The sequence below is a fragment of the Girardinichthys multiradiatus genome, chromosome 21 (assembly GCF_021462225.1).
Source record: "Girardinichthys multiradiatus isolate DD_20200921_A chromosome 21, DD_fGirMul_XY1, whole genome shotgun sequence".
Taxonomy (NCBI): domain Eukaryota; kingdom Metazoa; phylum Chordata; class Actinopteri; order Cyprinodontiformes; family Goodeidae; genus Girardinichthys; species Girardinichthys multiradiatus.
Window position 1 is genome coordinate 9,686,749 of NC_061813.1, and position 27,975 is coordinate 9,714,723.

The 27,975-nt window shown below is 42.2% G+C and overlaps 1 protein-coding gene across 6 annotated transcripts in view; it reads left to right on the plus strand.

Moving 5' to 3' along the window:
• mpp7a (MAGUK p55 scaffold protein 7a) overlaps window positions 1-27,975 on the plus strand; it is a 125,482-nt gene that overhangs the window by 34,341 nt on the left and 63,166 nt on the right. For 5 of the 6 annotated variants that reach the window (XM_047349581.1, XM_047349578.1, XM_047349582.1 and 2 more), the window contains 4 exons: window positions 5,359-5,477; window positions 21,816-21,893; window positions 25,004-25,084; window positions 27,255-27,386. In XM_047349581.1, coding sequence (XP_047205537.1) covers window positions 5,359-5,477; window positions 21,816-21,893; window positions 25,004-25,084; window positions 27,255-27,386 — 410 coding nt within the window. The remainder of the gene's footprint in view (window positions 1-5,358; window positions 5,478-21,815; window positions 21,894-25,003; window positions 25,085-27,254; window positions 27,387-27,975) is intronic. The other variant, XM_047349584.1, reaches the window with a different exon arrangement.

The following is a 27,975-nucleotide window of genomic DNA, read 5'->3' on the forward strand; positions in this document are numbered from 1 at the left end:
TTTGGCCTGCATGACACTGGGACCATCTGGCTTTATGCCACAGAATGTACAGAATACCGCAGTGTGTCACACCTAATATATTATATCTCTGTATGGATGATTGGAAATTTCTTAGACCTAGGGCTCTATCATTTTGGCTCGGCTCATCTCAGGTTGATTCAGCTCCCACTCTGAGAGATTCAGACAGGCAAGCCTACTTCTCTATCTGCTGCACACAGTTTCAATTCAATTCAAAGATACTTTATTGATCCCTGAGGGGAAATTAGAATTCCAGTATCTCCCTGCTGCCTTTAATTAGCTGAAAGGTTCAGTTTCAGGGATAGTTTGCTATCTACTTTCTTATGCTAACTTGTCTACTGTCCTGTCTAAGATATCCTAACACCCACATCTGGTTTACACCATTCAGTGGTCACTGAGCCTCCTGCTGTGAGAGTGTTGGCTCCTTGTAGACCCGTTTCCTCTTAGATTCTTGAAGTCTGTAATTAAAGTTTTGTGGTGAGGAGGTTAGTATGTTGCCTTCATTAGATTGTTCTTAAAAATGATTTTGTGCATGTATATATTTGTTTCCTTAGGGGCTGAAGCCATCTCATTTTCAGAGATGGTCTGAGGCAAAGCAGAGAAATTCAGTTACATTTTGTCAGAAACAAAACTGAACTCTAAAGAACACCACCTTGTGGTTGCAGCAATAGATTACAACTAGTTGCTAGCCTTAAAGTATAATGCTTCTTCCTGATGGAGAATTGACTCATTTACCATAACCTTGTGGTAGCAACAACACATTACCTCCATGCTGTTACAAATAACATAAACAGCATCGTGATTCAAACGGATGTGTTTGATTTTGTATCCCATAGCGGCTGTTCAAACGGTAATATAAATCAAACCTCCTCAAACTAACTTTAGCATCTGGTGGAAAATAAATCTACACTGCCTGGCTAAAAAAAAAAGTCGGCACCTGGATTTAACTAAGTAAATAGGTACGAGCCTCCCATTGGATAATTACTGCATGGGCGATTATGTTTCAGCTGGCAACAAGTTATTTAACCCCAACTGGTGCAATGAGTTGCTTCTCCATTGGCATGCATCAAGCAGAGAAAACACCTAAGGAGATTGCAGAAACTACCAAAATTGGGTTAAGAACTGTCCAACGCATTATTAAGAACTGGAAGGATAGTGGGGACCCATCGTCTTCGAGGAAGAAATGTGGCCGGAAAATAATCCTGAATGATTGTGATCGGCGATCACTTCAACATTTGGTGAAATCAAATAGAAGAAAAACAACAGTAGAACTCCGGGCTATGTTTAATGGTGAAAGTAAGAGCATTTCCACACTCACAATGTGAAGGGAACTCGATGGTTTGGGACTGAACAGCTGTGTAGCCTTAAGAAAACCACTAATCAGTGAGGCTAACTGGGGAAAAAGGCTTCAATTTGCTAGGGAGCATTAAGATTGGACTCTGGAGCAATGGAAGAAGGTGATATGGTCTGATAAATCCAGATTTACCCGGTTCCAGAGTGATGGGTGCATCAGGGTAAGCAGAGAGGCAGGTGAAGTGATGCACCCATCATGCCTTGTGCCTACTGTACACAAGGCATGATGGGTGATCATAGCTCTGCCCCCTCTGTGGGGGCAGAGCTATGATCTGGGGTTCCTGCAGTTGGTCAGGTCTGGGTTCAGCAACAGTATGTGTTCAAAGAATGAGGTCAGCTGACTACTTGAATATACTGAATGACCAGGTTATTCCATCAATGGATTTCTTCTTCCCTGATGGCACGGGCATATTCCAAGATGACAATGCCAGGATTCATCGGGCTCAAATTGTGAAAGAGTGGTTCAGGGAGCATGAGACATTTTTCTCACATGGATTGGCCACCACAGAGTCCAGACCTTAATTGGGATGTGCTGGAGAAGGCTTTTCACAGCGGTCAGACTCTACCATCATGAGTGCAAGATCCTGGTGAAAAATGAATGCAACACTGGGTGGAAATAAATCTTCTGACATTGCAGAAGCTTATCGGAACAATGGCACAGTGAATGGGTGCTGTAATCAAAGCTAAAGGCGGTCCGACGAAATATTGTGTGTGACCTTTTTTTGGTTGGTGACTTTTTTTTTTGGCCAGGCAGTGTATATTTCTGATAAATGAAGGCATGAAGACTTATCTACTGCATGTTATATACCTAATACTTATCACTTCTCTGAGGATTGCCACCTCCAAAAATCTAAGCTGTCTCTCATGTTTTCTTTGGTGTAACGGATAATAAATTCTTCATCCCAGCATGTCATTTGTGAAAGTATGAGCCAATGTTAACCTAAATTAATGTATAAATGTGTGTGTGAGATCTAACTGAATCTTAATTACAAATATCTAACAATGGGTCATGTTATGAGGATTGTTTCTTTGCCAGATTTCCTGTAGATAGACAGATCTTCTTTCCTTCAGTCACACATCCTCATTTTTTGGGGACAACTTGTGACCCTGCTGTATATTTATCATACCGTAGGTTAATTTTGTGAGAACAGTACATCAGTATGTTGCACAGAATAACCTTAGACTGCTGATTTAAGCTCACAACCCTTTTTCTAATGATGAAAGTTTTTCTTTGTAGCAATCCATAATTGCAAGGCGTGAACTAGTGACGTTTAGATTAACTGATTAACATCGGTTCGCGCGAATGCATTGGTAGAGCAGCTGTGAAGTTAATCAGATTGTTTACCTGCCTGATTTAGATTTTCTTTCTGCTAAAGAGAAATGGAAGCTTCCACATAACGTTTGTCCCTGGTTAATAAGACAATTCACCCTAAAATTTGAAAACCACCTTTTTTAAAAGTCCGAAATCCTTTTAGGCAATTACCAAATTGAGAGAGTGAATACCAAATTCATGGGTAGCTTTTACTTTAAGGTCTTACTGATGCAGTCTGCTTAATTGAATAAGACAATCAGCTTTTATTAGGGAGGTTGTTTAGGGGCCTGTTGAATCAATATACTGACAGTCCCTTCCCTATGGGTCACTCACATCACTGCATGGTCCCCATTATACCAAACACCTGAAACCAGGCTGCAACCTTCCCCTGACTGGTGTTTGAGGCTCTTCTAAAGACCCTGATGACCTTTAATTGACCTTATTAAAGTTACCAGTGTTATTCCAAGCTGGACCTGCAGGTTCCATCAAGGTTTACGGCCCCCAAACAGCATTTAAAGGTGAGGACGGTTCAACCATGCAGAGCTGCAGAGGAGGAGGCTGAAAGACGACACATGGAAATGTTTGAAAGGGACAAAGCTTTTAGCAGACATGCTAATAACCCACTGGCTTTATGTGGTAATGGTGATGGCTGTATAATGACACTGAGTAAAGACATGCAGATAATCTATAAACCACTCTGTCTTCATTCTGACATAGCAATCACATAAACACACAGTACTTCAGTGTTTTGATATGTTTAAGGGCATATTTCTTAGCTGTCTCGAAGAACAAAAAATGTTTCATCCTGATGGAAAAGAATCCTGAGCATCTGGTCTTTAGTCAGTTTCAACTTGTTGGAGACATTAGGGAGGTTTGGGCCTGACTTGGTCTGAGCTGAGGGGGTTGGTGGATCCTCTGGGAGGTTCCAGGCATTTTTCCTGGTCAGCAGCCAGTAGGCGGCTTGCTGCCGTACTGATACTGTACCAAAACGCAGGGATTTGTTACCACTGGAAGAGCTCCCTGTTTCCAGTTGCATCAGAATAGAATTTTTCACATCATCCTAAGAAATGAAAAACAGCATAGTAAGAGGAAGCAGATGGATAAGAAATAAATCCGTAGTGCAATAGAGAGGGACAGATAGATGGCAATACTAACTTTTATTTGTTTGAATATGCAGAATTCTTCTTTTTGTTGAGTTATGATGTCTTCCTTCCTCCATCACGCTCTTTCAAACCCTGCTGGGTACTAAATCAGTCATTGTTGGGCTGGACATGCTGACTTACATTACAAAGATCCCTAAACAGCTCCAGACATTGGTTCTGTATTATGGCTCTGTGGCAAGTTGAGTAAAATCCTCTGACCAAGTGAGTCTTTGCAAAATTTGGAATAGAAATTTAGAGAGCTCTGTCACAATTTTCAAGCAGACAAGCTTTCCAATGGTGCATTAAGTGCCTTAAATTCAAGCAAAGTTTCTTTGTCATCCTCCGCGTGATATTATCTTCACCAGATTCTGCTGATCAACATGTTTCTCAGATTAGATGGACACTGAAGGTGATGTTATTTTTTCTGCTTTGTGTGTACTGTGTTCTGTGGATCCAATAAAAACCAGATGATCAAAGCCCAGATTGGATGCTTGGTTGAGGAACCATATCCGTGCTATTAGACGGGAGTGCAGGAGAAATGAGTGAAAGGGAAAACTTCAAGTCTCTTTTGAGATACTGGAGAGAGAGCTGGTGAAAACTGCTGGAGCTAGATATTTCTCTGACATCATTGTTGCTAATTGTCATAGTGCCTGTATTTTGTTTTTTGTTTGTGGCACAAGTGGCCTTTATTTTGTAAGTTGACCGACAGGAATGGGGTGGAGAGAGACGGGAAGATATGCAGCAAAGGTTAATGGGCTGGTACTGTAGCCTCCTTATATGGTTGTGTGCTTGACCCCTGCTCTCCTGTCTGGTTCTCTTTAAAGTTTAAAATATTTGTTCCAGGTTAGTGATGTCTGGGAGGCCTTGTGGATATTTGGCACTTGTTCTGAGTGGATTCAGAATCAGTGATGGGCTTCCTCCTCACTGTCAACACGTTTTTCTTAGTTTTAGCTCTTAAATGTTCAGATCCTTTAAAGTATTGTGGAAAATATCTGCATTCAATCAGAACAGCAACATAGATAATTTATCTTGAGCACTTTTCAAAACACGAAGCACAACACTTCACTCCAACTACACACTATATGTGTTTTTAGATGGAAGCAGAAATTTGCATCTGTAAAGCCCCTAAAGTATAAGTACTATCTGTTTAATAAAAAAGTATCAATATGAGTTTTTCATCTGATTAAAAAAGTAGCTGAATTCATAAAACAGCTGGTGCTGAGGTTTTAGAGTTGTTCCAGTGTCCCTAGAGAACAAACACAGCAAAGCCGGGACAATGAAGGGAAGATGAAAGCTAGATGAAGTTTTGACTTTTGCTTCCATTGATGTTTGTTGGGGTGTTTATGGTTTAATTTTTTGCTCTGCTTCTGCTTTATTCTGTAAAAGCCCAGCACAGATCCTATATGAATGTATTAACATGTGCCTCCATTGTTGTGTAATGGATTATATGTATTCATGAACACATACAGAATATATACATTTTAAAAATGCTACCTCCCACTGTACTGATGGGTTCTTTTTCCTTCACTGCAGGTCTGTATGCGCTGCTGGCAGCCCTGCCGTCCCAGCTGCAGCCTCATGTCAGCCGTCCAGAGGACAACACCTTCCTGCAGGACATGTTTGCGGGGAGAGGCCTGCACTCACTTGTGAAGGTAAGAAAATACACATCTCCATTAGAATTGTTGGGTTTTTAAGTGTGACTCCTGTGTTTCTCTTAATCCAACATTGTCCATAAATCACTATACTGTTGTACAGTCATTGCCAAAGGTTTGATGGTGACTCAAATATTTGATGAGCCTTTATGGTACAACAAAGAATAATTACAAATGTTGTGAGTTTCAGTGTTCTTTAGGAGCAATTACCGTATTTTCCGCACTATAAGGCGCACCGGATTATAAGGCGCATAGAATAGAAGCTACTGCAGTCAAACGTTTGACTGGGGTTGCGTTATGCATCCACTAGATGGAGCTGTGCTAAAGAGAATGTCAACAAAACAGTCAGATAAGTCAGTCAGTCAAACTTTATTAATACACTACAAACCAGCGTTCTGATAACTCCATTCACTCTCATGGTAAGGTCTGCTCTACATAGAATTCTATTGAATAGAGCCAACCGCACGTTAGGAATGCATTGGAGTCTATGAAGTTGAAGTTGAAATCAAACGTTAGTTAAAACGTGAAAGAGAACTTTTCCTTGATTCAGTAAACACGTAAAAGAAACAGTTTGATGCACTAAATCAAACGTTAGTACATTCACAATATAGTAGCGTTAACTGTTGAATTCTCTCGCTGCTGCTCTATTCCCATGTTCGACTGCGTAGCTGACAGCCTTGAGTTTGAACTCAGCATCGTAAGCGTGTCTCTTGAAAGGTGCAATTTTGGGGTCGTTATACACACACAAGTGGTGTTGGACTAGGAGTAAGCACAGTACAGGTGTTTACTGCTATTACTTCGGCGACACTCCTGACTACGGTAGCCGTAATGCTGCAAGCGGTGCGGCTTTGTAGTTTACCAGTCGTACTGAAACATTTTGACAGAGCGCCGTGTACAACCAGTATGAATCAACCAATTAACCAATTGATCCATATATAAGGCGCTCCGGATTACAAGGCGCACTGTCATATTTTGAGAAAATTAATGGTTTTTAAGTGCGCCTTATAGTGCGGAAAATACGGTATATCAAATTTAGGGGAAGACTCAATATTTTTATAACACAGAAATGCTGGATGTCACTTTCTGGGTCATAACCTGATAGTGACATATTTTCTTCCTAATGCTGGAGTTAATCACAGTTAGTTGACTTCTGTTTCTCTACCTGCTTTCTCAAGATTGACCACCGGTTCTCAGTGGGATTAAGATCTGGTAGGTTTCTTGAACCCGGATTTAAAATTATTGTTCTGATTATTAAACCACTTCATAACATGCGAGGAAATCCTTTCCCCTGCACCCATTGTCTATCTTTTATTTCTCTTGGAAAGATAAGTAGTTTTTAATTCACTTCATGTCACACGACCATTGTTAAAACGTTTTGCCACTACTGTGCGTTGCCTGCTGCCCTACAGACCAAGCCATGCACATGGCAACATGTGGTGCATCCTGGAGGTTGTTGAATGTCTTGAAGCCCTCGATCGTACAGCTGAGGCTCTCTCCCCGAAAAGTGTTTTTTCAGCGTTAATATTGGCAGTTTTATTCCACTTGAGACCATTTTGATGTAAAGCAATGATGTTTGCAAGCTTTTTTTAAGATAAACATTGCTAACAAACAAAGGCAATGCTTTCAAGCATTGCTGCTCCTCTTTGACATCAGCCAGTCTGGTAATAAGAGAGCTAGAGAGCTTCCCGCTGGGCTCCTTCACAGCTGGATCATCTCTGCAAAATAACACTCATCCATCCATCCATCGTCTTCTGCTTATCCGGGGTCAGGTCACGGGGGCAGCAGCCTAAACAGAGAGACCCAGAATTCTGTCTCCCCAGCCACTTGGGCCAGCTCTTCCGGGGAAATCCCAAGGCGTACCCAGGCCAGCCTTGAAACATAGTCCCTCCAGCATGTCCTGGGTCTTCCTCTGTTCCTCCTCCCTGCGAGATGTGCCTGGAACACCTCACCAGGGAGGCGTCCAGGAGGCATTCTAACCAGATGCCCGAGCCACCTCAACTGGCTCCTATCGACTTGGAGAAGCAGCGGCTCTACTGCCCAGTCCCTCCCGAAAGACCGGGCTTCTCACCCTATCTCTAAGGGAGAGCGCAGACATCCTGCGGAGGAAACTAATTTTGGCCGATTGTATCCGTGATCTTGTTCTTTTGGTCATTACCCAAAGCTCATGACCATAGATGAGGGTAGGAATGTAGATCGACTGGTAAATTGAGAGCTTTGCTGTTTGACTCCGCTCTCTCTTCACCACGACAGACCGGTATAGCGCCCACATCACTGCCGACGCAGCACCAATCCGTCTATCGATCTCCCGCTCTATTTTTTCCTCATTCATGAACAAGACCCCAAGATACTTGAACTCCTCCACTTGAGGCAGAACCTCCCCCTCGACCCAGAGAAGGCACTCTACCCTTTTCCAGCTCAAGACCATCGCCTCGGACTTGGAGGCACTGATTCTCATCCCGGCTCCTTCACACTTGGCTGCTCCAGTGAGAGCTTTAGATCACGAGCTGACGAAGCCAATAGGACCACAGCATTTGCCAAAACCAGAGACGCAATCCTAAGGCCACCAAAACAGATCCCCTCAACACCTTGGCTGCACCTAGAAATTCTGTCCATTAAAGTTATGAACAGAATCTGTGACAAAGGGGGGGAACCTTGGTGGAGTCCAACCCTCACTGGAAACGAGTCCGACTTACTGCCGGCAATGCAGACAAAGCTCTGACACCGGTCATATAGCGACCTAACAGGCCGTATCAAAGGGCCTGGTACCCCATAATCCCGGAGTAGTCCCAACAGGATTCCCCGAGGGACACGGTCGAACGCCTTCTCCAAGTCCACAAAGCACATGTAGACTGGTTGGGCGAACTCCCATGCACCCTCCAGGACCCTGCTGAGGGTGTAGAACTGGTCCAGTGTTCCACGGCCAGGACAAAAACCACTCTGCTCTTCTGAATCCGAGGTTCGACTATCCAACGGACCCTCCTCTCCAGAACCCCTGACTAGACCTTACCAGGGCGGCCTTACCGGTGATTCCCCTATAGTTGGAACACACTCTACGGTCCCCATTTTTGACTAGGGGGACCACCACCCCAGTCTGTCAATCCACCGGAACTGCCCCTGATGTCCACGCGATGCTGCAGAGTCACGTTCCAGAGCCTTGAGGAACTCCAGGTGAATCTCATCCACCCCCAGGGCCTTACCACCAAGGAGCTTTTTAATCACCTCGGCGCAGAACATGGCCCACTCGGACTCAATGTCCCCCACCTCCCCCAGAACATGTTTGAAGCTCTCCCGGAGGTGACTCCGCCCAGCAGACCCTCAAGATTCGTTTGGGTCTGCCAGGTCTGACAGGCATCCTCCCCCACCATCTGAGCCAACTCATCACCACGTAGTTGTCAGTGGAAAGCTCCCTTCTTCACCCGAGTGTCCAAGACATGTGGCCGCAAATCAAATGGCACGACAACAATGTCGATCATCGAACTGCGGCTAACATGGTAACATGCTAATATGGTGTTAGTTATGGACAATCCTTGATGAGCACAGAAGTCCAATAAGAAAACACCACTCGAGTTCAGAATGGGAGGGCCATTCCTCCCAACCACACCTCTCCAGGTCTCACTGTCATTGCCAACTTCAGCATTGAAGTCCTTCAGAGGGGCGCTCTCCAACACCCCCTCCAAGGACTCCAAAAAGGGTGGGGTAGTCTGAACTGCAGTTTGGTGCATAAGCACAAATAACAGTTAGAACCCATGCCCCCACCCGTAGGCCGAAGGGGGCTACCCTCTCGTTCACCGGGGTGAACCCCATCACCGGTTAAACTGGAAATGCTGCAGAGCTTGTGTTTCTGTCCAAAATGCAATCTCATATGAGGTGCTAGCAGGGAACCATCTTTACACTTTGCTTTTAGAAATTAAAGGTTCTAGAAGAACCTGGAAGACTTTCTTTGCAGCATATCCCCTAATCTGTTGTGATTTTATGCATTGGTTTCACTCTTTTTACTAATTTACACATAGTAGTACTAACAAACCTTCACCAGTAGTTAGTACTGCATTTGATTTTAGCTTTTGAATATTACTAGGTGCTAAAAAAAAGAATACAAATGACTATTTTAATGCTCTATTATTATATAGTTTGCCGGTTTTTGCTCTTTCTCGAGCCACAGGCATTGCACCATGTCAGAAAGAAAACTGAAGGAGAAAAATAATTTTTTAATGACCTCTTTGAAGAAAACTTTTATTCAGGATCCAGGGTTGTAATGTGGCTGTGTGAGCATGTAGGAGTCTGAATTATGGTCTACCTCAGAACGCTGATGTTCGGAAACCAGACGGGTTTCATTCGATGCTCAGATTGTTATGGATGGCCGCAGAATAAGGCATCCTGAACACAGATAATGATGGCTGAACCTGTTCATGTTCAGGCTCTGGTTCTCTCAGGCCCCAAAGAAAACACTGCATAGTTCAGGGCACATGGAGAGACTAATGGAGGTGGTGTTATATTTTTGAGATATTCAGCCAGACATGAGGGTGTAGCTTCTGGGGTTAGTCTGGTTTTCTGACCACTCCTGATTATTATGGGGTGTGCTTTGAAGAGAAGCTCAATGACCTGCGATGTCAGTACTTCTCAGACAAGATGCTGGATGTATGGAAAGTAAAATTTTCAAACAGCTCCGCTAAGCCAAGAATAAAATAATAGGAATGTGTTTATTTTAGCAAGATTCTAACTGCTGATGGACACACAAAGCTGTGTAGTCTTTATGTCGCTACTTTATTTTCTGCTGACATCAGTCACATCAGATAAATGATAGGAACAAGATCAAACTCAAGATTATTTACAGTTTTTTGTTTGACAACCGTGGGGCTGCACGGTGGCACAGTTGGTAGCACTGTTGCCTTGCAGCAAGAAGGTCCTGGGTTCGATTCCCAACCTGGGGTCTTTCTGCATGGAGTTTGCATGTTCTCCCCGTGCATGCGTGGGTTCTCACCGGGTACTCCGGCTTCCTCCCACAGTCCAAAGACATGCCTGTTAGGTCAATTGGTAACTCTAAATTGCCCTTAGGTGTATGAATGAGTGTGTGCATGGTTGTTTGTGTGTTGCCCTGTGATGGACTGGCAACCTGTCCAGGGTGTACCCTGCCTCTCGCCCATAGACTGCTGGAGATAGGCACCAGCTCCCCCGCGACCCACTATGGAATAAGCGGTAGAAAATGACTGACTGACTGACTGTTTGACAAAGGGCTCATTCCCCTGTAATCTGCAGCCATGCTTTAATCACGTTTTTGAGTCAATTACAGGTCCTTCTCAAAAAATTAGCATATTGTGATAAAGTTCATTATTTTCTATAATGTAATGATGAAAATTTAACATTCATATATTTTAGATTCATTGCACACTAACTGAAATATTTCAGGTCTTTTATTGTCTTAATATGGATGATTTTGGCATACAGCTCATGAAAACCCAAAATTCCTATCTCACAAAATTAGCATATTTCATCCGACCAATAAAAGAAAAGTGTTTTTAATACAAAAAAACGTCAACCTTCAAATAATCATGTACAGTTATGCACTCAATACTTGGTCGGGAATCCTTTTGCAGAAATGACTGCTTCAATGCGGCGTGGCATGGAGGCAATCAGCCTGTGGCACTGCTGAGGTCTTATGGAGGCCCAGGATGCTTCGATAGCGGCCTTTAGCTCATCCAGAGTGTTGGGTCTTGAGTCTCTCAATGTTCTCTTCACAATATCCCACAGATTCTCTATGGGGTTCAGGTCAGGGGAGTTGGCAGGCCAATTGAGCACAGTGATACCATGGTCAGTAAACCATTTACCAGTGGTTTTGGCACTGTGAGCAGGTGCCAGGTCGTGCTGAAAAATGAAATCTTCATCTCCATGAAGCTTTTCAACAGATGGAAGCATGAAGTGCTCCAAAATCTCCTGATAGCTAGCTGCATTGACCCTGCCCTTGATAAAACACAGAGGACCAACACCAGCAGCTGGCACGGCACCCCAGACCATCACTGACTGTGGGTACTTGACACTGGACTTCTGGCATTTTGGCATTTCCTTCTCCCCAGTCTTCCTCCAGACTCTGGCACCTTGATTTCCGAATGACATGCAGAATTTGCTTTCATCTGAAAAAAGTTCTTTGGACCACTGAGCAACAGTCCAGTGCTGCTTCTCTGTAGCCCAGGACTGGGGAATGCGGCACCTGTAGCCCATTTCCTGCACACGCCTGTGCACGGTGGCTCTGGATGTTTCTACTCCAAACTCAGTCCACTGCTTCCGCAGGTCCCCGAAGGTCTGGAATCGGCCCTTCTCCACAATCTTCCTCAGGGTCCGGTCACCTCTTCTCATTGTGCAGCGTTTTCTGCCACACTTTTTCCTTCCCACAGACTTCCCACTGAGGTGCCTTGATACAGCACTCTGGGAACAGCCTATTCGTTCAGAAATTTCTTTCTGTGTCTTACCCTCTTGCTTGAGGGTGTCAATAGTGGCCTTCTGGACAGCAGTCAGGTCGGCAGTCTTACCCATGATTGGGGTTTTGAGTGATGAACCAGGCTGGGAGTTTTAAAGGCCTCAGGAATCTTTTGCAGGTGTTTAGAGTTAACTCGTTGATTCAGATGATTAGGTTCATAGCTCGTTTAGAGACCCTTTTAATGATATGCTAATTTTGTGAGATAGGAATTTTGGGTTTTCATGAGCTGTATGCCAAAATCATCCGTATTAAGACAATAAAAGACCTGAAATATTTCAGTTAGTGTGCAATGAATCTAAAATATATGAATGTTAAATTTTCATCATTACATTATGGAAAATAATGAACTTCATCACAATATGCTAATTTTTTGAGAAGGACCTGTAAATGATCAAACACATAAATATCTAATCAGAGAGCTATGTTTGGCCTTATGTGGCTTTTCCAGTGGCTCAGAGTCATGCTCTCCTTTTTGTTCTGTGTTGAGAGGCAACGCTGGTTTTAGTAGCTTTTGTTGCTAGCATGGAAGCAGAAGTGAAAATGGTTCTGCTCCAGTTGACCAGGGTTCTGTTTCCTCTGCTTTCTACTTGGTACTGAGACGTAGAGCAGCATCAGCTAACCCACCCAATGTAGAGACGTCCAGACTGTAAAACACACAACAGTACAACCATCTCACCTTACATCAGAGAGCAGCAGTCAGAACCAACATTCAGGAGATCATGGCTAATGTCAGCAGCACCGTTAATAAAACCTTAACTGTCCTCTTCCTCTAAAGCCCCACCACCAAATCTCCAAAGGTTCCACCTGATGTTCAACAAGGCTGCAAATGGGATAGTTTGAGAAGCTAAACAGTGCAGAGAAAACACACACATCATGTTCATCTGACAGACTTCCCATCATGGAAACACTCAGGCCTCACCTGGTTCATAATGGCTCATCAGTTACTGCTCATTCTGTCTGGAGGCAAAGAACCAGAGGAGGTGATGGAGATGGAGAGAGACATGAGAGAAGAGAGCATTCAGACCCTGATGAGGACTTGTCTCTGGTCACTGACCCTCATCATACAGCTAGGAGACCCTCTCACAGCTTTGTGATCAGATTATTTCTGACAGATGAAATGATGACTTCCTTATACCATCTCTCAGCAGGGCTGGAGGCTAATCAGTTCACCTCATTTTACAGACTTTTCATCAGTTCATTAACAGAACTGACATGAAATGATGACTTCCTTATACCATCTCTCAGCAGGGCTGGAGGCTAATCAGTTCACCTCATTTTACAGACTTTTCATCAGTTCAGTAACAGAACTGACATGAAATGTGAGCTCTGCTGTGTCTACTTAGCATAGCTAAAACAACGCAGTCCTATTTAATGAAAGCAGGTTACTGAGGCAAACTTTCTATCAATTCCTTCTTTCTCATTGTTCTGCTGCCATGTTCCACTCCAGAACAATCCACAGGAAACAAGAACCAGTGTTCAGTTGCCACCTGCCTCAGGTGGGACCAACTTTCTGTCAGCGGGCCTTTAGGCAGCCTCTGAGATCCCTCATTTTGTGGTCAGTCAGTTTGCCATAAATTCCTCTCCTGTTAGCTGCTAATAGGCTTGGCTCCTGCTTCGTTGTTCCTCAGCATTATTGATGTGGGTTCTCCAGTTTGTTCTTGACAGAGTGTTGCAGACCTTTAATGATAGGTTACCTTGCTGTTGTGGATTCTTGGAACCAAGTGGAAAGTTGGGGATGTTTTCAGAGAATGAGCTCATTTTCATACACATCGGACTGTATATGTTGGGTACCAGGATGACTAAATAATGACCCAGCTCCTGCTCACATTCCCAGTTGTATGATTCATCCTGTGATATTCATCCCTGTAAACCCTGGAAGCCAAACACAGAATCTCCTTTTTCATAATATAAATTGAATAATAACTTTGATTCTGTTTTTTACTGTCAATATCTTTTGTGATTAGGTGGAGGAAAACCACGTACTGTTTACTTACCCCCCAAAATGCCAACAATTGCCTGTAAAGAGCATACCCACATTAAATTAGATGTAGTTCTTCAACCCTTTGGAGCACATGATAGTCAAGCAGTAAGGGTAACTGTTACTAGTTTGTAGTTATTAAAGTGGGAATATAAAATTTTAATTATCTTAATTAAGATTTACCGTAATAATCTTAATTAAAGATAAGACTCAGAAATTAAATAAGGCTATGGAGACAAGTCTTACCTACTACAAGTTCAAATGTGATTATGGAAACACAAAAAGGGACTATTTAGGAGACGTTTTCTGTGGGAATGTCCATGCTTTTTTTGAGACGTCGAAAAATGCCTCCAAAGTCTGTAATTCCCGAAAGCCTTAACACACAGTAGTCAGAAAGGGCTCTTCCCAGAGGAATAATGATCCAAATCTAGAGTTACAGTGAGCACTACTGTAGTTTTAGGAAGTGATGTATCAACAAAATAATATGCTAAGTTTGCAGCTCTGTGTGACAAAAAATCAGAAGTTCTAAGACATTAGTATACATTTTAAACCATCTATGTATTTAATAATCTCTTTACATATTTCATTTTTTGTGTTGAAACCACACAGCAAACAAAAAGTCCCAAAAGTGGTAAAAGAAGGTCTTGCAACGCTCCATTACCCACACACATCCATAGGTAAACAAAGAACCCTGTTTTCTTATTTTTCAATGACATTTCAGATCTAAACAACATCTAAACAAACCATAATTGTACATTAAGTTTTGGCATACGGCTCAAAAACATTCCTGATATTTCTTCCTCCACTGAGTTGGCAAATGATGAGTTGTCCTGTTTAGACCGTCCTCCTCTGAAAAGTAGGTGTTCCTTCTGAAGACCAGTTCTGCCAGCCTCATCAGGGGTTTAGCTTTTACAATAACAAAATGTTTAGCCATGATTTGTTTGGTAAAGCACCCTGAAAGTTGTCTGCACAATAAAATGTTGTTTAAGGTTGTGTTTTTAAAAAAACAGTTTCAAGTCCAGCCCTGTACATTGCTGTGACTGGAGTTTCATTGGCTACACTCCTGTAGCGTCAGAGCTATATGTGTGAATGTAGGTGGGACTTGTATCACATGGTGAATAGGATTGGATCCGGAAAGAGCATTGATTTGCACAGTTGATTGAAATGAGTGTCAATCAAAAGGAGAAAAGCTGGAAGCCATTTTATCTCAATGGTGTTAAGAAATAAAAAATTGTTTTCATTGATGACTTTCTGGAAGAAAGCTCAGTTTCCGGCTCGTATACGGTGCTGCTGCCTTTAAACTGTTTACGGGTCACAAGAGTTATCACACTCCAAAACTTAGCCTTGTAAAGTGTTGCTTGCTGCAGCAGCACCACAGTTGCTGCTTTGTACATAGTTGAATTAGGAGAAGCTGAATATTTCCCTGGGACCTCTGATCTGACTTGGAGATCATGTAGCCTTTATTTCTCAGGGATTTTAGTTCTGAACCCTCCAAGTTAAAGTGTAGCTGTAAAAAAAACAGGGGCTTTATTTCCCATCCTCAGTGACTTTAACAACCTAATTAGGGGACATGAATGGTAATAAAGCACTGTACAGATTACAGTTTAAAAAAATTTAAATACTATTGGCTTCCTATGCTAATGTACATTATGAAATATTTGCTAATTGCTGCTGCGTCTCACAACATAAACCCTAACATTTGACCTGGTTAACCTGCACAACAACCCATCCCCAGACTGCCTTATAAATCAAAATCACTCATTAGCGCTAAAACGACTCTGAAAGATAAAATAAATGTCCAATGTCTGCAGCACATGGCTGTAAATTAAAATATTTGTGAAATAATTGCTAATAATTCAATAAAGAAAATACTTTATGATATATTTAAGATAAAGAGATTATTTTGTATGACACATGCATGTCAAGTTTTATGAAAAGTTTCACATGCACAAATATCAACTTTGAGACTTGAGAATTGAGAATATATTGAATTGTGGCACTTTTGGCTTTCCATTTAAGCTGGAGTTCACATTGCTCGAATTTTAGGCTTCTGCATCTGTGACATGTTTAGATTTGAGCTCCGAATGCTATGGGCCAAACCTTGCTTTAGCAGATGAGGTTTTACAGCAACATCTTCATTCCATTCACCACCGTTGACCTCCTGCCCAGATCCTGTGTACAGTGGTGAAGGCATGTTATAAACTTTGCAGTCATTCACACTCACTGGCCACTTTCATAGGTACACCTTGCGAGTACCGGGTTGGACCCCCTTTTGCCTTCCGAACTGCCTTAATCCTTCGTGGCATAGATTCAACAAGGTACTGGAAACATTCTTTAGGTATTTTGGTCCATATTGACATGATAGCATCACACAGATGCTGCAGATTTGTCAGCTGCATCCATGATGCGAATCTCCCGTTCCACATCATCCCAAAGGTGCTCTATTTGATTGAGATCTGGTGACTGTGGAGGTCATTTGAGTCCAGTGAACTCATTGTCATGTTCAAGAAACCAGTCTGAGATGATTCGTGCTTTATGACATGGCACGTTATCCTGCTGGAAGTAACCATCAGAAGATGGGTACACTGTGGTCATAACAGGATGGACATGGTCAGCAACAATACTCAGGTAGGCTGTGGCGTTGACACGATGCTCAATTGGTACCAAGGGGCCCAAAGTCTCCACACCATTACACCACCGCCAGCCTGAACCGTTGATACTAGGCAGGATGGGTCCATGCTTTCATGTTGTTGATGCCAAATTCTGACCCCACCATCCGAATGTCGCAGCAGAAATCGAGGCTCATGAGACCAGGCAACGTTTTTCCAATCTTCTATTGTCCAATTTTGGTGAGCCTGTGCAAATTGTAGACTCAGTTTCCTGTTCTTAGCTGACAGGAGTGGCACCCGGTGTGGTCTTCTGCTGCTGTAGCCCATCCGCCTCAAGGTTTGACGTGTTGTGCGTTCAGAGATGCTGTTCTGCATGCCTTGGTTGTAACGAGTGGTTATTTGAGTTACTGTTGCCTTTCTATCAGCTCGAACAAGTCTGGCCATTCTCCTCTGACATCAACAAGGCATTTGCACCCACAGAACTGCCGCTCTCTGGATATTTTCTCTTTTTCGGACCATTCGCTGTAAACCCTAGAGATGGTAGTGTGAGAAAATCCCAGTAGATCAGCAGTTTCTGAAATACTCAGACCAGCTTGTCTGGCACCAACAACCATGCCACGTTCAAAGTCACTTAAATCACCTTTATTCCCCATTCTGATGCTCGGTTTGAACTGCAGCAGATCGTCTTGACCATGTCTACATGCCTAAATGCATTGAGTTGCTGCCATGTGATTGGCTGATTAGAAATTTGCGTTAACGAGCAGTTGGACCTCCATAAAGTGGCCGGTGAGGGTATGTTTATCAGCCTCCAGGCTTTACCTATCAGACCTGTTCGAATTATAACTTCCACTAGTAAAGATACGCAACAGTTTTCTGACAGAAGCTGCGGAGCTTGTTAGCACCATTAGAGCAGAGGACACAGAGATAAAAATGGCTGTATCAGCAGCTTGATGTGTGTTCGTCAGGTGACAGACACGGTACTGTTTCCTTATATCAAAGTGATAGAGAAGTTGCATGTTTTCCTCTGTCTGTCTGTAGCGCAGACAGAGGAAAATCAGAGGATTCCTGACCTCTACTGCAAGGACAAGTAAGAAGAAAACATTATTGAAAAAAGGTTTTTGGTAACTTAAATATTTGGCCCATGCTTTTCTTCACAAATATGCCTATGGAAGATCTAGTTCTGCCCACACCCATACCCAACCCCAACACCACCTCCACCACCGTGAAGGACGTAGAAACAGAAACATGATCCATCCCTGAGATCTACAGACCTCTCCTCCTCCCATCAGCTAACCTCTCCATCTATCTCACCTTCTGCTTCCTTACACACTCTTTCCTTTCCTCTGGGCCAGGCTAGAATCCTAAATCCTCACTGGATCAGTGTTTGTGTGGCACTGCTCCTTGTCCTCAACTCTTCCTCCATGATGATGATGATGATGGAAGCTCGAGGTGTTTGTTGTTCTTCTTCCTCCTGCATTTGCTTTGATCACAGGAAAGTCTACAGATGGTCTGAAAGACTCAGAGGTGTTTGACCTTTAACCTGAAGCTGCCATCAGCAGAGCTCTGAGGTCCTCTGAGAAAGATAAAGATGGATGTTCTGTTTTTTTCAGTCAACAGGTTGATTTTGAAACACAGACTGTTATTTCTTTAGTTTTTCTTCCACAGGACACATTTTTTATTTGCCAACAGCAGCACTGCCTCACTGTGGAGACAGAAGGTGTTCTGCTGAAAGTTGGGGAATGACTTTAAAACACATGAGTGCGTCATGGACAGAAGCTTGGAATGTGTCCTGAAAAGTAAATAAAGCGTTTGCTCACAGAGGATAAATTCCTCAGTAAGTCAGTAAGTGGAGGTGGTGGAGCACCAAGTACCTCAGCAGATGTTTCTGGGACTGTGGTATGTTGGAGCGCTGAAGACACTGGCAGCCTCGCTCATTTCTTCAGTTTTCTTCCAAAGATGATGAGGACAGATGAAGGAACCGGAGCCGCTCCTTTTATGGCCGCCTGCAGTAGAACAGAAAGAGGAGTCGGAGCGCAGGGTGGAGGATCAGAGCTTTCATCAACAGTAAGAGAGGAGCTCTTCAGATATGACTTGGCTCTGTGAAATGAAACCTGCAGGAGTCGCCTTTTAATGGCAACATTTCATTGACCAGCAGCATTTTAACTTGTTCCTGCCCCTTATCTCTAATTTATTTTAGATTCTTCACCTCTCAGCATCATCACAGATCTACGGTCCACCTCTGTCTGCTCCACGTCTCCTAGCAGTTTGCAGCTACAGCAGCCTTCAGCAGATTACCTCGCTGACAGGCTTAATGCAGCGTGTTTTATACCAGAGTAATGTGGGCTTTATGCAGGGATTTAAACCTCCACTCTTACCTCAAAGCCTCCCTCCTCAGTTGGCTCAGACACGGTCCTAACAGGCTGCAATTTATCACAACAGACCGTGTGGAGGAGTGCAGCTGAAACTGCTGAAGACTGACGGCCTGAAAGGTTTTGTTGGTGGACAGAGAAGGACAAACTGAAGACATTTCACACACAGCCGTGTTCCTTTTTATTTCACTAGAAAGTCAGAAAGTGTCTGTGGAACGCTGACATGAGTTTATTTCAGGAAAGCTCTATGTTTTTGGATCTGAAGACTTATTTTATTGCCGCAGGCATTAGAGAGACGACAAGTGATTTAAATTAACCCATCTACCATCTTTCCTGTTGTGCTGCTTATGGAATTGTTTTCTGGATTTTAGAAAGTGTCAAATCTTGAAGAAGTCAGTGATTGTGTCATTGCAATGTTTAGCTCTCAGAGATGACCTCAGTCTTCAGAGGATTGTCAAGAAAAATCCATTCAGGCTGAGGCTGGACTCAGTGCATCAATGTGGAGATGAATCTTAGACATTTGCTACAAATATCACATTACTCGTGTCAAGCTCCTCCTGAACCAGAGATAATCTCAGAAGCATGTTACCGCTAGGGAGAAAAACCACTGCACTGTTGCTCAGTGGTCCAAAGTTCAATTTTCAAATGAAAGTAAGATTTGCATTTCATTTAGAAATCACGTTCCCAGAGTCTGGAGGAGAGTGGAGAGGCACAGAATCCAGGTTGCTCAAGGTCCTCAGTCAGTGATGACATAGGTTGCCATGTCATCTGCTGGTGTTGCTCCACTGTGTTTTCTGAAGTCCACAGTCAGTACAACCATCTATCAGGAAATGTTAGGGCACTTCATGCTTCCTTCTGCTGACAGTCTGAATGGAGATGCTGATTTAATTTTACACCTGGACATGGCACCTGCCTACACTGCCAAAGGTACCAGAAGCTGCTTCAATGACCGTGGTGTTACTGTGCTTCATTGACCAGCAAACTGTCCTGACCCAAACCCCATAGAGAATCTATAGAGGATTGTGAAGGAGATGAGAGACTCCAGACCCAGCAATGCAGATGACCTATCAAAGTAACCAGGGCTACCATTACACCTCAGCAGAACTACAGACTGATCACCTCCAAGCCACACCACATTGATGCAGTAATTCATGCAAAAGGAGGCCCAACCAAGTATTAAATGCATTGAAAAAAACATAATTTTAAAAAGCCTGACATTACTGTTTAAAGTACCCTTTATATTTTATGTTCTAATTTTCTGAGACCCTGAATTTTGGGTTTTCGTTATCTGTAAGCCATAATCATCATAAATACAGAAAGAAAAGCTTGAAATATTTTCTTCTCTATAATGAATCTGTATAATACAAGTTTCATGTTCTGAAATGAGTGGGGAAAAATATAAGTTTGTGTGTGTGTGTGTGTGTGTGTGTGTTTTTGTTACACGATTTCTGAAAATACACTACATTATGAGGATCCAGTGCTGCTTGTGGGGACCAAAGCCTGGTCCCAATGGGGGAAAATACTGTTGCTGGGTTAGGGTAAGGGTCAGGGTTAGGCCATATTACTGAATGATAAATGAATGGAAGTCAATGCAAAGTCCCCACGGATAGAAAAACCCATGTGTGCATGTGCACTCTTACATTTGTGAATTGTTACTGCAGACACTGAGCTTTGGAGGCACTTCTTTTTTCTTCAGTCTACTCCACCATCATTATGGAAGTGTCCTTATTGTCATCCCAGCTGTATGTCTGAACCAGCCCAGCCCAGCCCAGCTCGTCACCGTTCTGGGCTGAGCAGAGACATTGGGAGTTACTGCTGGGATATAACTGGTCCCAGTCTGTATGACGAGAGCTGACAGCGACCTGCAGGCTATCATCATAATGTCTTCATGCTGCTTCTAAATCAGAATACCAGAGCCATAGAGTGTTTCAAGCCATTTGTGTGTAGGCTGATGTGTGTTTAACAGTGTGGGTGTGTTTTTGTGTTATTTTGTTTTTTCAGATCTGCTCCAAACTTCATTTTGGACTGATGAAATGTTTCTGTGAGGACTCTAATCACACAGTTTGAATGTGTTAGTCTCCAGCTTTCCACTTCAACTCCTCAGAGAAACTCCTTTGTCTCTTAGCATTGAACAGTTGCAGTCCTGAAGTTGATAAGGAAAAACAGAGGCAATTTTTTCCTACTTCGGAAATGTATGCTGATGCCTCTCTGGTCCATGAGCGTATGATGTGCTTCTGGAAAACTGGTTGGTGTGTATAGTGGATACTAGGGATATAAACTACTATTGTGCAGGTATTTTGTCTGTCTGCAGATTTAGAAATGCCAGGAATTACATTTATTTCTCACCATGAGGTACTAAAAAATTTGTAAATCTATTATATACCAAACCAATACATTTTATACTGCCTTAGGCATTTAACATTCAATTAAATACTAAACAACTATCAGGACAAACAACTGAAAAAACAACCTATTTCTACTATAATCACACAAGACCCCAGAAAATTCCACCTTGCTCCTTAACTCATCCATTCAACATTGTAATGCACTTTAAACATAAAGGTATCATTGTACACACATAAACATTTGAAGTATGACATTCATAATCATTACATTAACAGCATATTCAGTTGAAAGTGCGACTCAGTCATTATTGTTTTTATATCTGTATTACAAAACAAAGCAGCAAAGCCACAGGAAATGACATCACCAACTACCTGTTCATACGTATACAAATAGAAACACTCAATGGCATTAAAATTGACAGTGAAGTAGCGCAAACATACAGTATCTATAAAAAAAAAAAAGGAGAGTTGGCACTCAAAGATCTATGGGTATGATTTATTTTGTTTACCCCCCTCTCCCTTCCATCCTTTAGACACTCCTTAACAGTTTAAGTGTTTTGTTTTTTAGATCCACGAACGGCTACAGCACTATGAAGAGAGCAAACCTGTTCCTGTCCTGGACAGTGCCGAAGTTCTGGCCCAAACGGTTAGACTTTTCAGCTTGTGTTTTATATAGTTGCACATGGTGATGGGTGATGGATGAAAGGAAAGACAAATATGAGATATTTCTGCTCCAACATTTGTTGGTCTATAATAAACTTTTAGATCAGTTGTCATGAATCAAAGAACTCCACCATAAGCATTCTTCTGAAAGAGGATACCTTTTTCTATAATTTGGTCTATCCCAAAACTAGGAAAATAAAATAAAAAAAACTGTCAAAACCCCATCAGTGTGAAGCATCAGCCCTGTTTTCTCTTTCCCAAGTCTCGGCTCTACTTCCCTAGATCATAGCAGGAGTCCAGGCTGTTCCACAGACCCCTCCTATCACCCTCCATCTTCCCTCCCCATCACACTGTTAAATTCATGCTTCCTGGTGAATGCCCTGCAAAGCATCTCTCTGGGATTACTGGATATCAGGATGGAGTCCAGAGATGATGCATCAAAGCGTCTCTCAGCACACCACAGACCTGAGTCTCCTGTCAGCCTTATGGTTTGTTTTTAAAGCAGATTGTTTTTCAGCCATCATGCTGCTCCAGATGAGCTCCATTGAAGTGGTGGCTGAAGACTAAAGAGAAAACAGAGATCTACAGTTTAATTCATTTCAGGCTTGTGTTTCAGGTAATGGGGGCCTAATTTATTGGTTACCATAAAGTGACACTTTAACCCAGTCTGGCCCCAGCTGCATTGTCTGCAGCTCCCAGCAGGTGGCTCCACTCCTCGAGACATCTGTAACCTGATCAATACTGGACTCTGGGAGAAGATGTGTTGTTGGTGATAACACACACTTCTCTCAATGTAAACACAATCTGTGATGCTCAGATGGTCTTACTTCCCATCACCAGCCCTCACCAACACTGAAGCAAAAAAACTCTCCTGTTTATACAGATTTGTACTTCACGTGTGATTTCAGCGCCATCTTCACATGACATTTCAGTAATAAGCATTTAAACATAAATACTTATATAATTTCTTTCCAAAAGAAAATCTAAATGCAATTGAACTTACATTTATGAAGTACGAAATACAAATATTTATTCATTTATTATATATAAAATGCTACCGGCTCGATCGCGCAGTCATCCACCCCCTGAATAGTTGAATAAATCAGTACATAATCTTTAATAACAATCATACAATTATTAAAGATAAGAATAACCTTATCATGCCCCTAGGGGGAAATTAAATAGTGCACCTCTAGTAAAGTAATATTAGTAAGGAAAAATAAATAATAGAAACAATAATAAATTATGAATAAAAGTGAACAAAATTACAAACCATTTCATACAAAATAATTTAAAGATTTACAGGATGTAAAATGCTTTCAAAAAATACATTTAGAAAAAATTGGAAAAACTCGAACAAATATACATACATAAATACACACTCTAGACAACGGGACATTCTATTCAACCATCTATTCTAAGCCGGCTTTTCAGATATCTGACATTTAAATACATTTTTCATTTCATAGGTTTTATTAAAAGCTGTTTAGATAGATGTTAGCTTGATGTATAGGTTGATATATGTTACAGAGGTGAGCCCCTAGCTGTTCAGGATCAGTGGAGAGCTGTAAGCTGGCCTGCTGGGATCAAACTGATCTAAACTCTGCAGAGAGATTTAACAAATGAAATCCAGTCTCAGAGGAGGCCCTCATCATTCTGTCTCCTCCCTTCCTCTCTGCTGAGGTCGGAGGATGGAAAAAATGATTCCAGCAGGGAAGCATTCAGGTAGGACGTGTTGTCCAACGTGTCCCATCTGTCCACTGAGTCACATGGTGCGTTAATCGGACAGATGCAGAGACTGGAAACCATAAAATCAATTCGTTTTTTTCTTGCTTACCCTTAATAAATACACACCTCTATAGCTATTGTTTAGGCTAGTGTCTCCCCTTGTGGGGATGTAAAGTGATGGAAATAATAAAGATGTTCCCCCTCCAGAAGCAACACCACATGTTCCTGTCAAGTCAACGTTATTATCCCCAAGGGGCGATTCTGCAATCACTGTTATCTGCAATGTAGTGCAGATAGCAATGAAAACATAAAAAAACAGCCACAAAAGTGAGAATTCTGCCCACAGTTTGTAGATAAAGTGACAGAGCCTCCTCCCTAACCCCAGCCTGACCTTCAGCCCCCATCTCTAACCTCTGCCTCACCTCTGCTGCCTTATTCCCGCAGCACTGGAGCCGTTACTCAAAAATATTTCCTCCAACACCGCCATCATCTCACTGTGCATTACATGTGAAGTATAAATATTCTGTCCTCCTGTTCGATGACAACATAGACAGTGAGATGATCCATGTTATCTTTGCTGCTCTACGTGAAAACATTTAGCATCTAAATGTCAGAGAGAAACTTATTCTGTCCTTTATTGCATTTCCATTGTTTTAAAATCTGTTCATATGCTAGTGAAACTACAACTGAATATATGAACATTTCCTTTTAGATGTATGAACCTTAACAGTTAAATGTGGATTCTTTATATTTTTAATTTCTGACTTGAAACAAACGGAATTGTTTTATCCAGAGGAGACTGTTTTGCTAGTCAATATGTGCTCGCTGCAAAATGATCTAGCAAAAACATTTTATGGATTTTGAAAAGGACCATTTTAGAATTAGTAGCAAAGCATTCTAAAGAGATCATTAAGCTAGAAGAAAATTAACCTGGTTGTTTGCTGACCTGGGTGTTATCAATACATAACCTCACATTAAGTTCTCCAAGGCTTCAGTCTTCATCATGATGAGATCCATCTTCTGACTGTTTTCCAATAGTTCAGGACCATGGACAGCGCCTGATAGAGATGATGTGATGATGACAACAGCCAGAAATGTTATTAATGAAGCATAAAAAGAATAATAAAGTCATGATGAAACCTTTTACACGAAGTCAAACCAGTTTTAAATCGGTCATCTAATACCATTTTTATAGGTTTCGCATACGTGTAAAATGTTTGAATCTTACCACAACCATCACAGGTTAAGGAGATTAATAAACCTGTTACACTGATGATTACTACGTAATTTATGTCTTTTACTTGGTATACAATATTGTATCCTAATAGCCATTTGAGTGATCATTCTGCATCCAATCATTTTTAGCTTTCTAAGCAACTTGAAGGAAAATCGGAGAATGGAGATATAAAAGAACTTGTAAAACTACTGGAAAATCCCCATATGAAGGTGAGTATCACTGCTGTTCTTTATTATGTCGCTTGTTCATTTAATATTAGTTAGAATTTAATTAAATGATAAATCTTTCTATGGAGGAAAAAATTCTTCAAAAAACATCCTAAACAACAAGCGGCTTTGGATCTGGATCTTTGCTGTTTTTGTGGCTGCAATATTAATGTGAAAAGCTGACAGGTTCAGACTTTTTCTCTTTATTCTTCTTGGCTGCAGCTGCTGACCTCATTAACCAGACGCAGACAGAGACAAAATAAATGTACACACTTTTATTTTTTAATCCCTTCCTCGGGCCATCCATCAGGTCCTCCAGGTGTCTCAGCCAGACAGAGCTGGCTTCACCGTGGAGGATCAATGGGAGAGTTGGATGGGCCTCCTTCTCAACACTTTATCGTCATGATTATTTGGATCCTGCCAGAAACAACAGCTCAGTCTGAAGTTCCAGCAGAACACAGACACACACATACGCCACATACTAACATTCAATTGGTCTGTGTGTCAGACTGCAGGAGTGTGAACAGATCAGCCATCTCCAAAGATTTAGGCTCACTGGTGCATTTTTCAAGTCTGTGCTGATAATTCAGCTATTTTGACCAATTTCAAAATAAAGATGACACAAGGATACAGGTTCCACAATGACTCCAATAGACACCTTTCAGATGACAATTTCTCAGAATCTATCCTGACTGTGCTCTCCTTCCTTTCCTCGTGAAGATATGGTAATCTACTTAAAACTGTAAAGGCATTGATAAATGATGTCTGCACCCACCATGAGGCAAATCCTCCTCACACATTATGTATTTATCATTTTAAATGAACTTGCGGCGAATGGATCTGGCATGACGAAGCTTGTAAAAATCATCAATCAGGAAGCTCAGCAGCTGTAACTGATGAGGTGAAGAAAGGTGAAGGCAGGAGATGAGACTGAGGGCCAGTGTAACACACACTCACTCTGAACAAATGTAGAGGATTATGTTTCCATAGCTTCAATCCATATATTAATACATTTTTGAAGAATATGCTCCTGTTCCCTCTAAATTTACAAAAGTGATCTAAGTGATCTGTCTTAAGGGGCGCTTTGGGACTTTCTGATCACTTGTCTGCTTGGATTTGAGATCACTGAGGGAGATGTAAATAGGCTCTTTCTACCTCATGCTTCTGATCCTGCTCTGACCATCTGGCCTCCTCCTTCACTCAGATCTTCAACAAGTGTCTGGAGCTGTGTGAGGTTCCCTCATGCGTCAAATGCTCGACCATCATCCCTGTCCCCAAGAAACACACCATCTGAGTTAAATGAGTACAGACTTGTGGCCGTGATGTCTGAGGTCATGAAGTCCTTTGAGCAACTGGTGTTGAAGCCACTGAAAGACATCACAGGCCCTCTGCTGGAATTAGAGCGGTTCTGGAATTAGATGATGCAGTCGATATGGGACTACACCCTATCCTGCACCACCTCGACCACCCATGGTCCTACTCCAGGATCCTGTTTGTGGACTTGAGCTCAGCCCTCAACACCATCAACCCAGATATCCTCCACCAGAAGCCCACCCCTCAGCTCACAGTGCTGGGCTCCACCTATCAGTGGATAGCAGGGGAGGCTGAGAAGCATATTTTTTCCAGATTAGATGGAACAAATTAAATCCTCTGATCTAAATCTGGCAGCAGTTTTAAGATGAAGTTCAAACAGTTGAGGTCAAGTTGTGTTTAGGTTTGATGTTTCTTCTGCATTATAAATCAGAGGTATGACATTCATCTAGCAGTGGAAGTGGAATGAAAAGGATGCATAAAACAAAGTAATTGATGTTTCCATAACTCTGAAATTGATGGTGGTTACCTCGGGACTAATTCTTCTCAGCAGCAGTGAAACTCTGTAGTTCTCACTCTTGTTTTGCCTGACATATAAGGTGGAAGATGCCTAAAAATCTTTTCTATGGAAAAGGAAGCACGGATCCTGCTTCACCTCAATCAAGACATGCAGTCTTTAAAGTGTAGATTAAAGGTCTACATTGTCCTACTTTATTTAGCTAACTGTGCCAAAGTCCAGTTAGCTAAATACAGTGAACCCAAAGTAGTTAATGTAGCAAATCAATATCTTTTCAGTTTGACTGATAACCTGCACCTGTGTCTTTTTTCCAATCAATCGCTATATTCTTTCTTTCTCTTCTAGAGCCTTCTGTCCGTCCATGATACAGTTGCTCAGAAGAGGTACGACCCTGAACTCCCTCCCCTGCCTGAAGACATTCATGATGAGGAGAATTCTGTGAAGATTATAAGACTGGTGAAAAACAAGGAGCCTCTTGTAAGTCACTTTTTAATGTATAGGTTTTCAGCCACACTGACATTTAGAGAAGTTAACAGATGGTAGTAAAGTTTGGTATGTGTATATACCACATCTTTCTGAGAGGTTTTGTATTTCATCATGCAAGATATGATTGGCTTGCAGCTTTAAAGCTGATGATCAAAGTGTCATGTTTCTTGAGAGCTTCCTGGCCCACATGCAGAATCAGACCCGGGGATCAAGTTTAATTTAAAAAGATTCATTTACAATGAGCAGCAAAAAAAAGATGTCAGACGGAAATATCTGTAAGGCCTTCCGTGGCATTTGGGAAAAGAGAAGTGCAGTCAGACGAGGCAGGTGAAAATGGACCCAATGGGAATCTCTGCATTAAAGGAAAATGGCTTACTGAATTGCTGTCAGAAGATGATTCTGAGGATGGGTCAAGATCCTGCAGATACCTTGAAAAGGCTGATTGTTTTGCTTGGAGATGAGTTTCAGTGTGAGGGGAGCTGCTGAAGTTTTATGATATGGATAAAGAGGCTGGACAGCGGGCAGGCAGGTGATGGCTGAGGCTGTAGGAGCTGCACTGAAAAACCCTGGAAATGCTGGA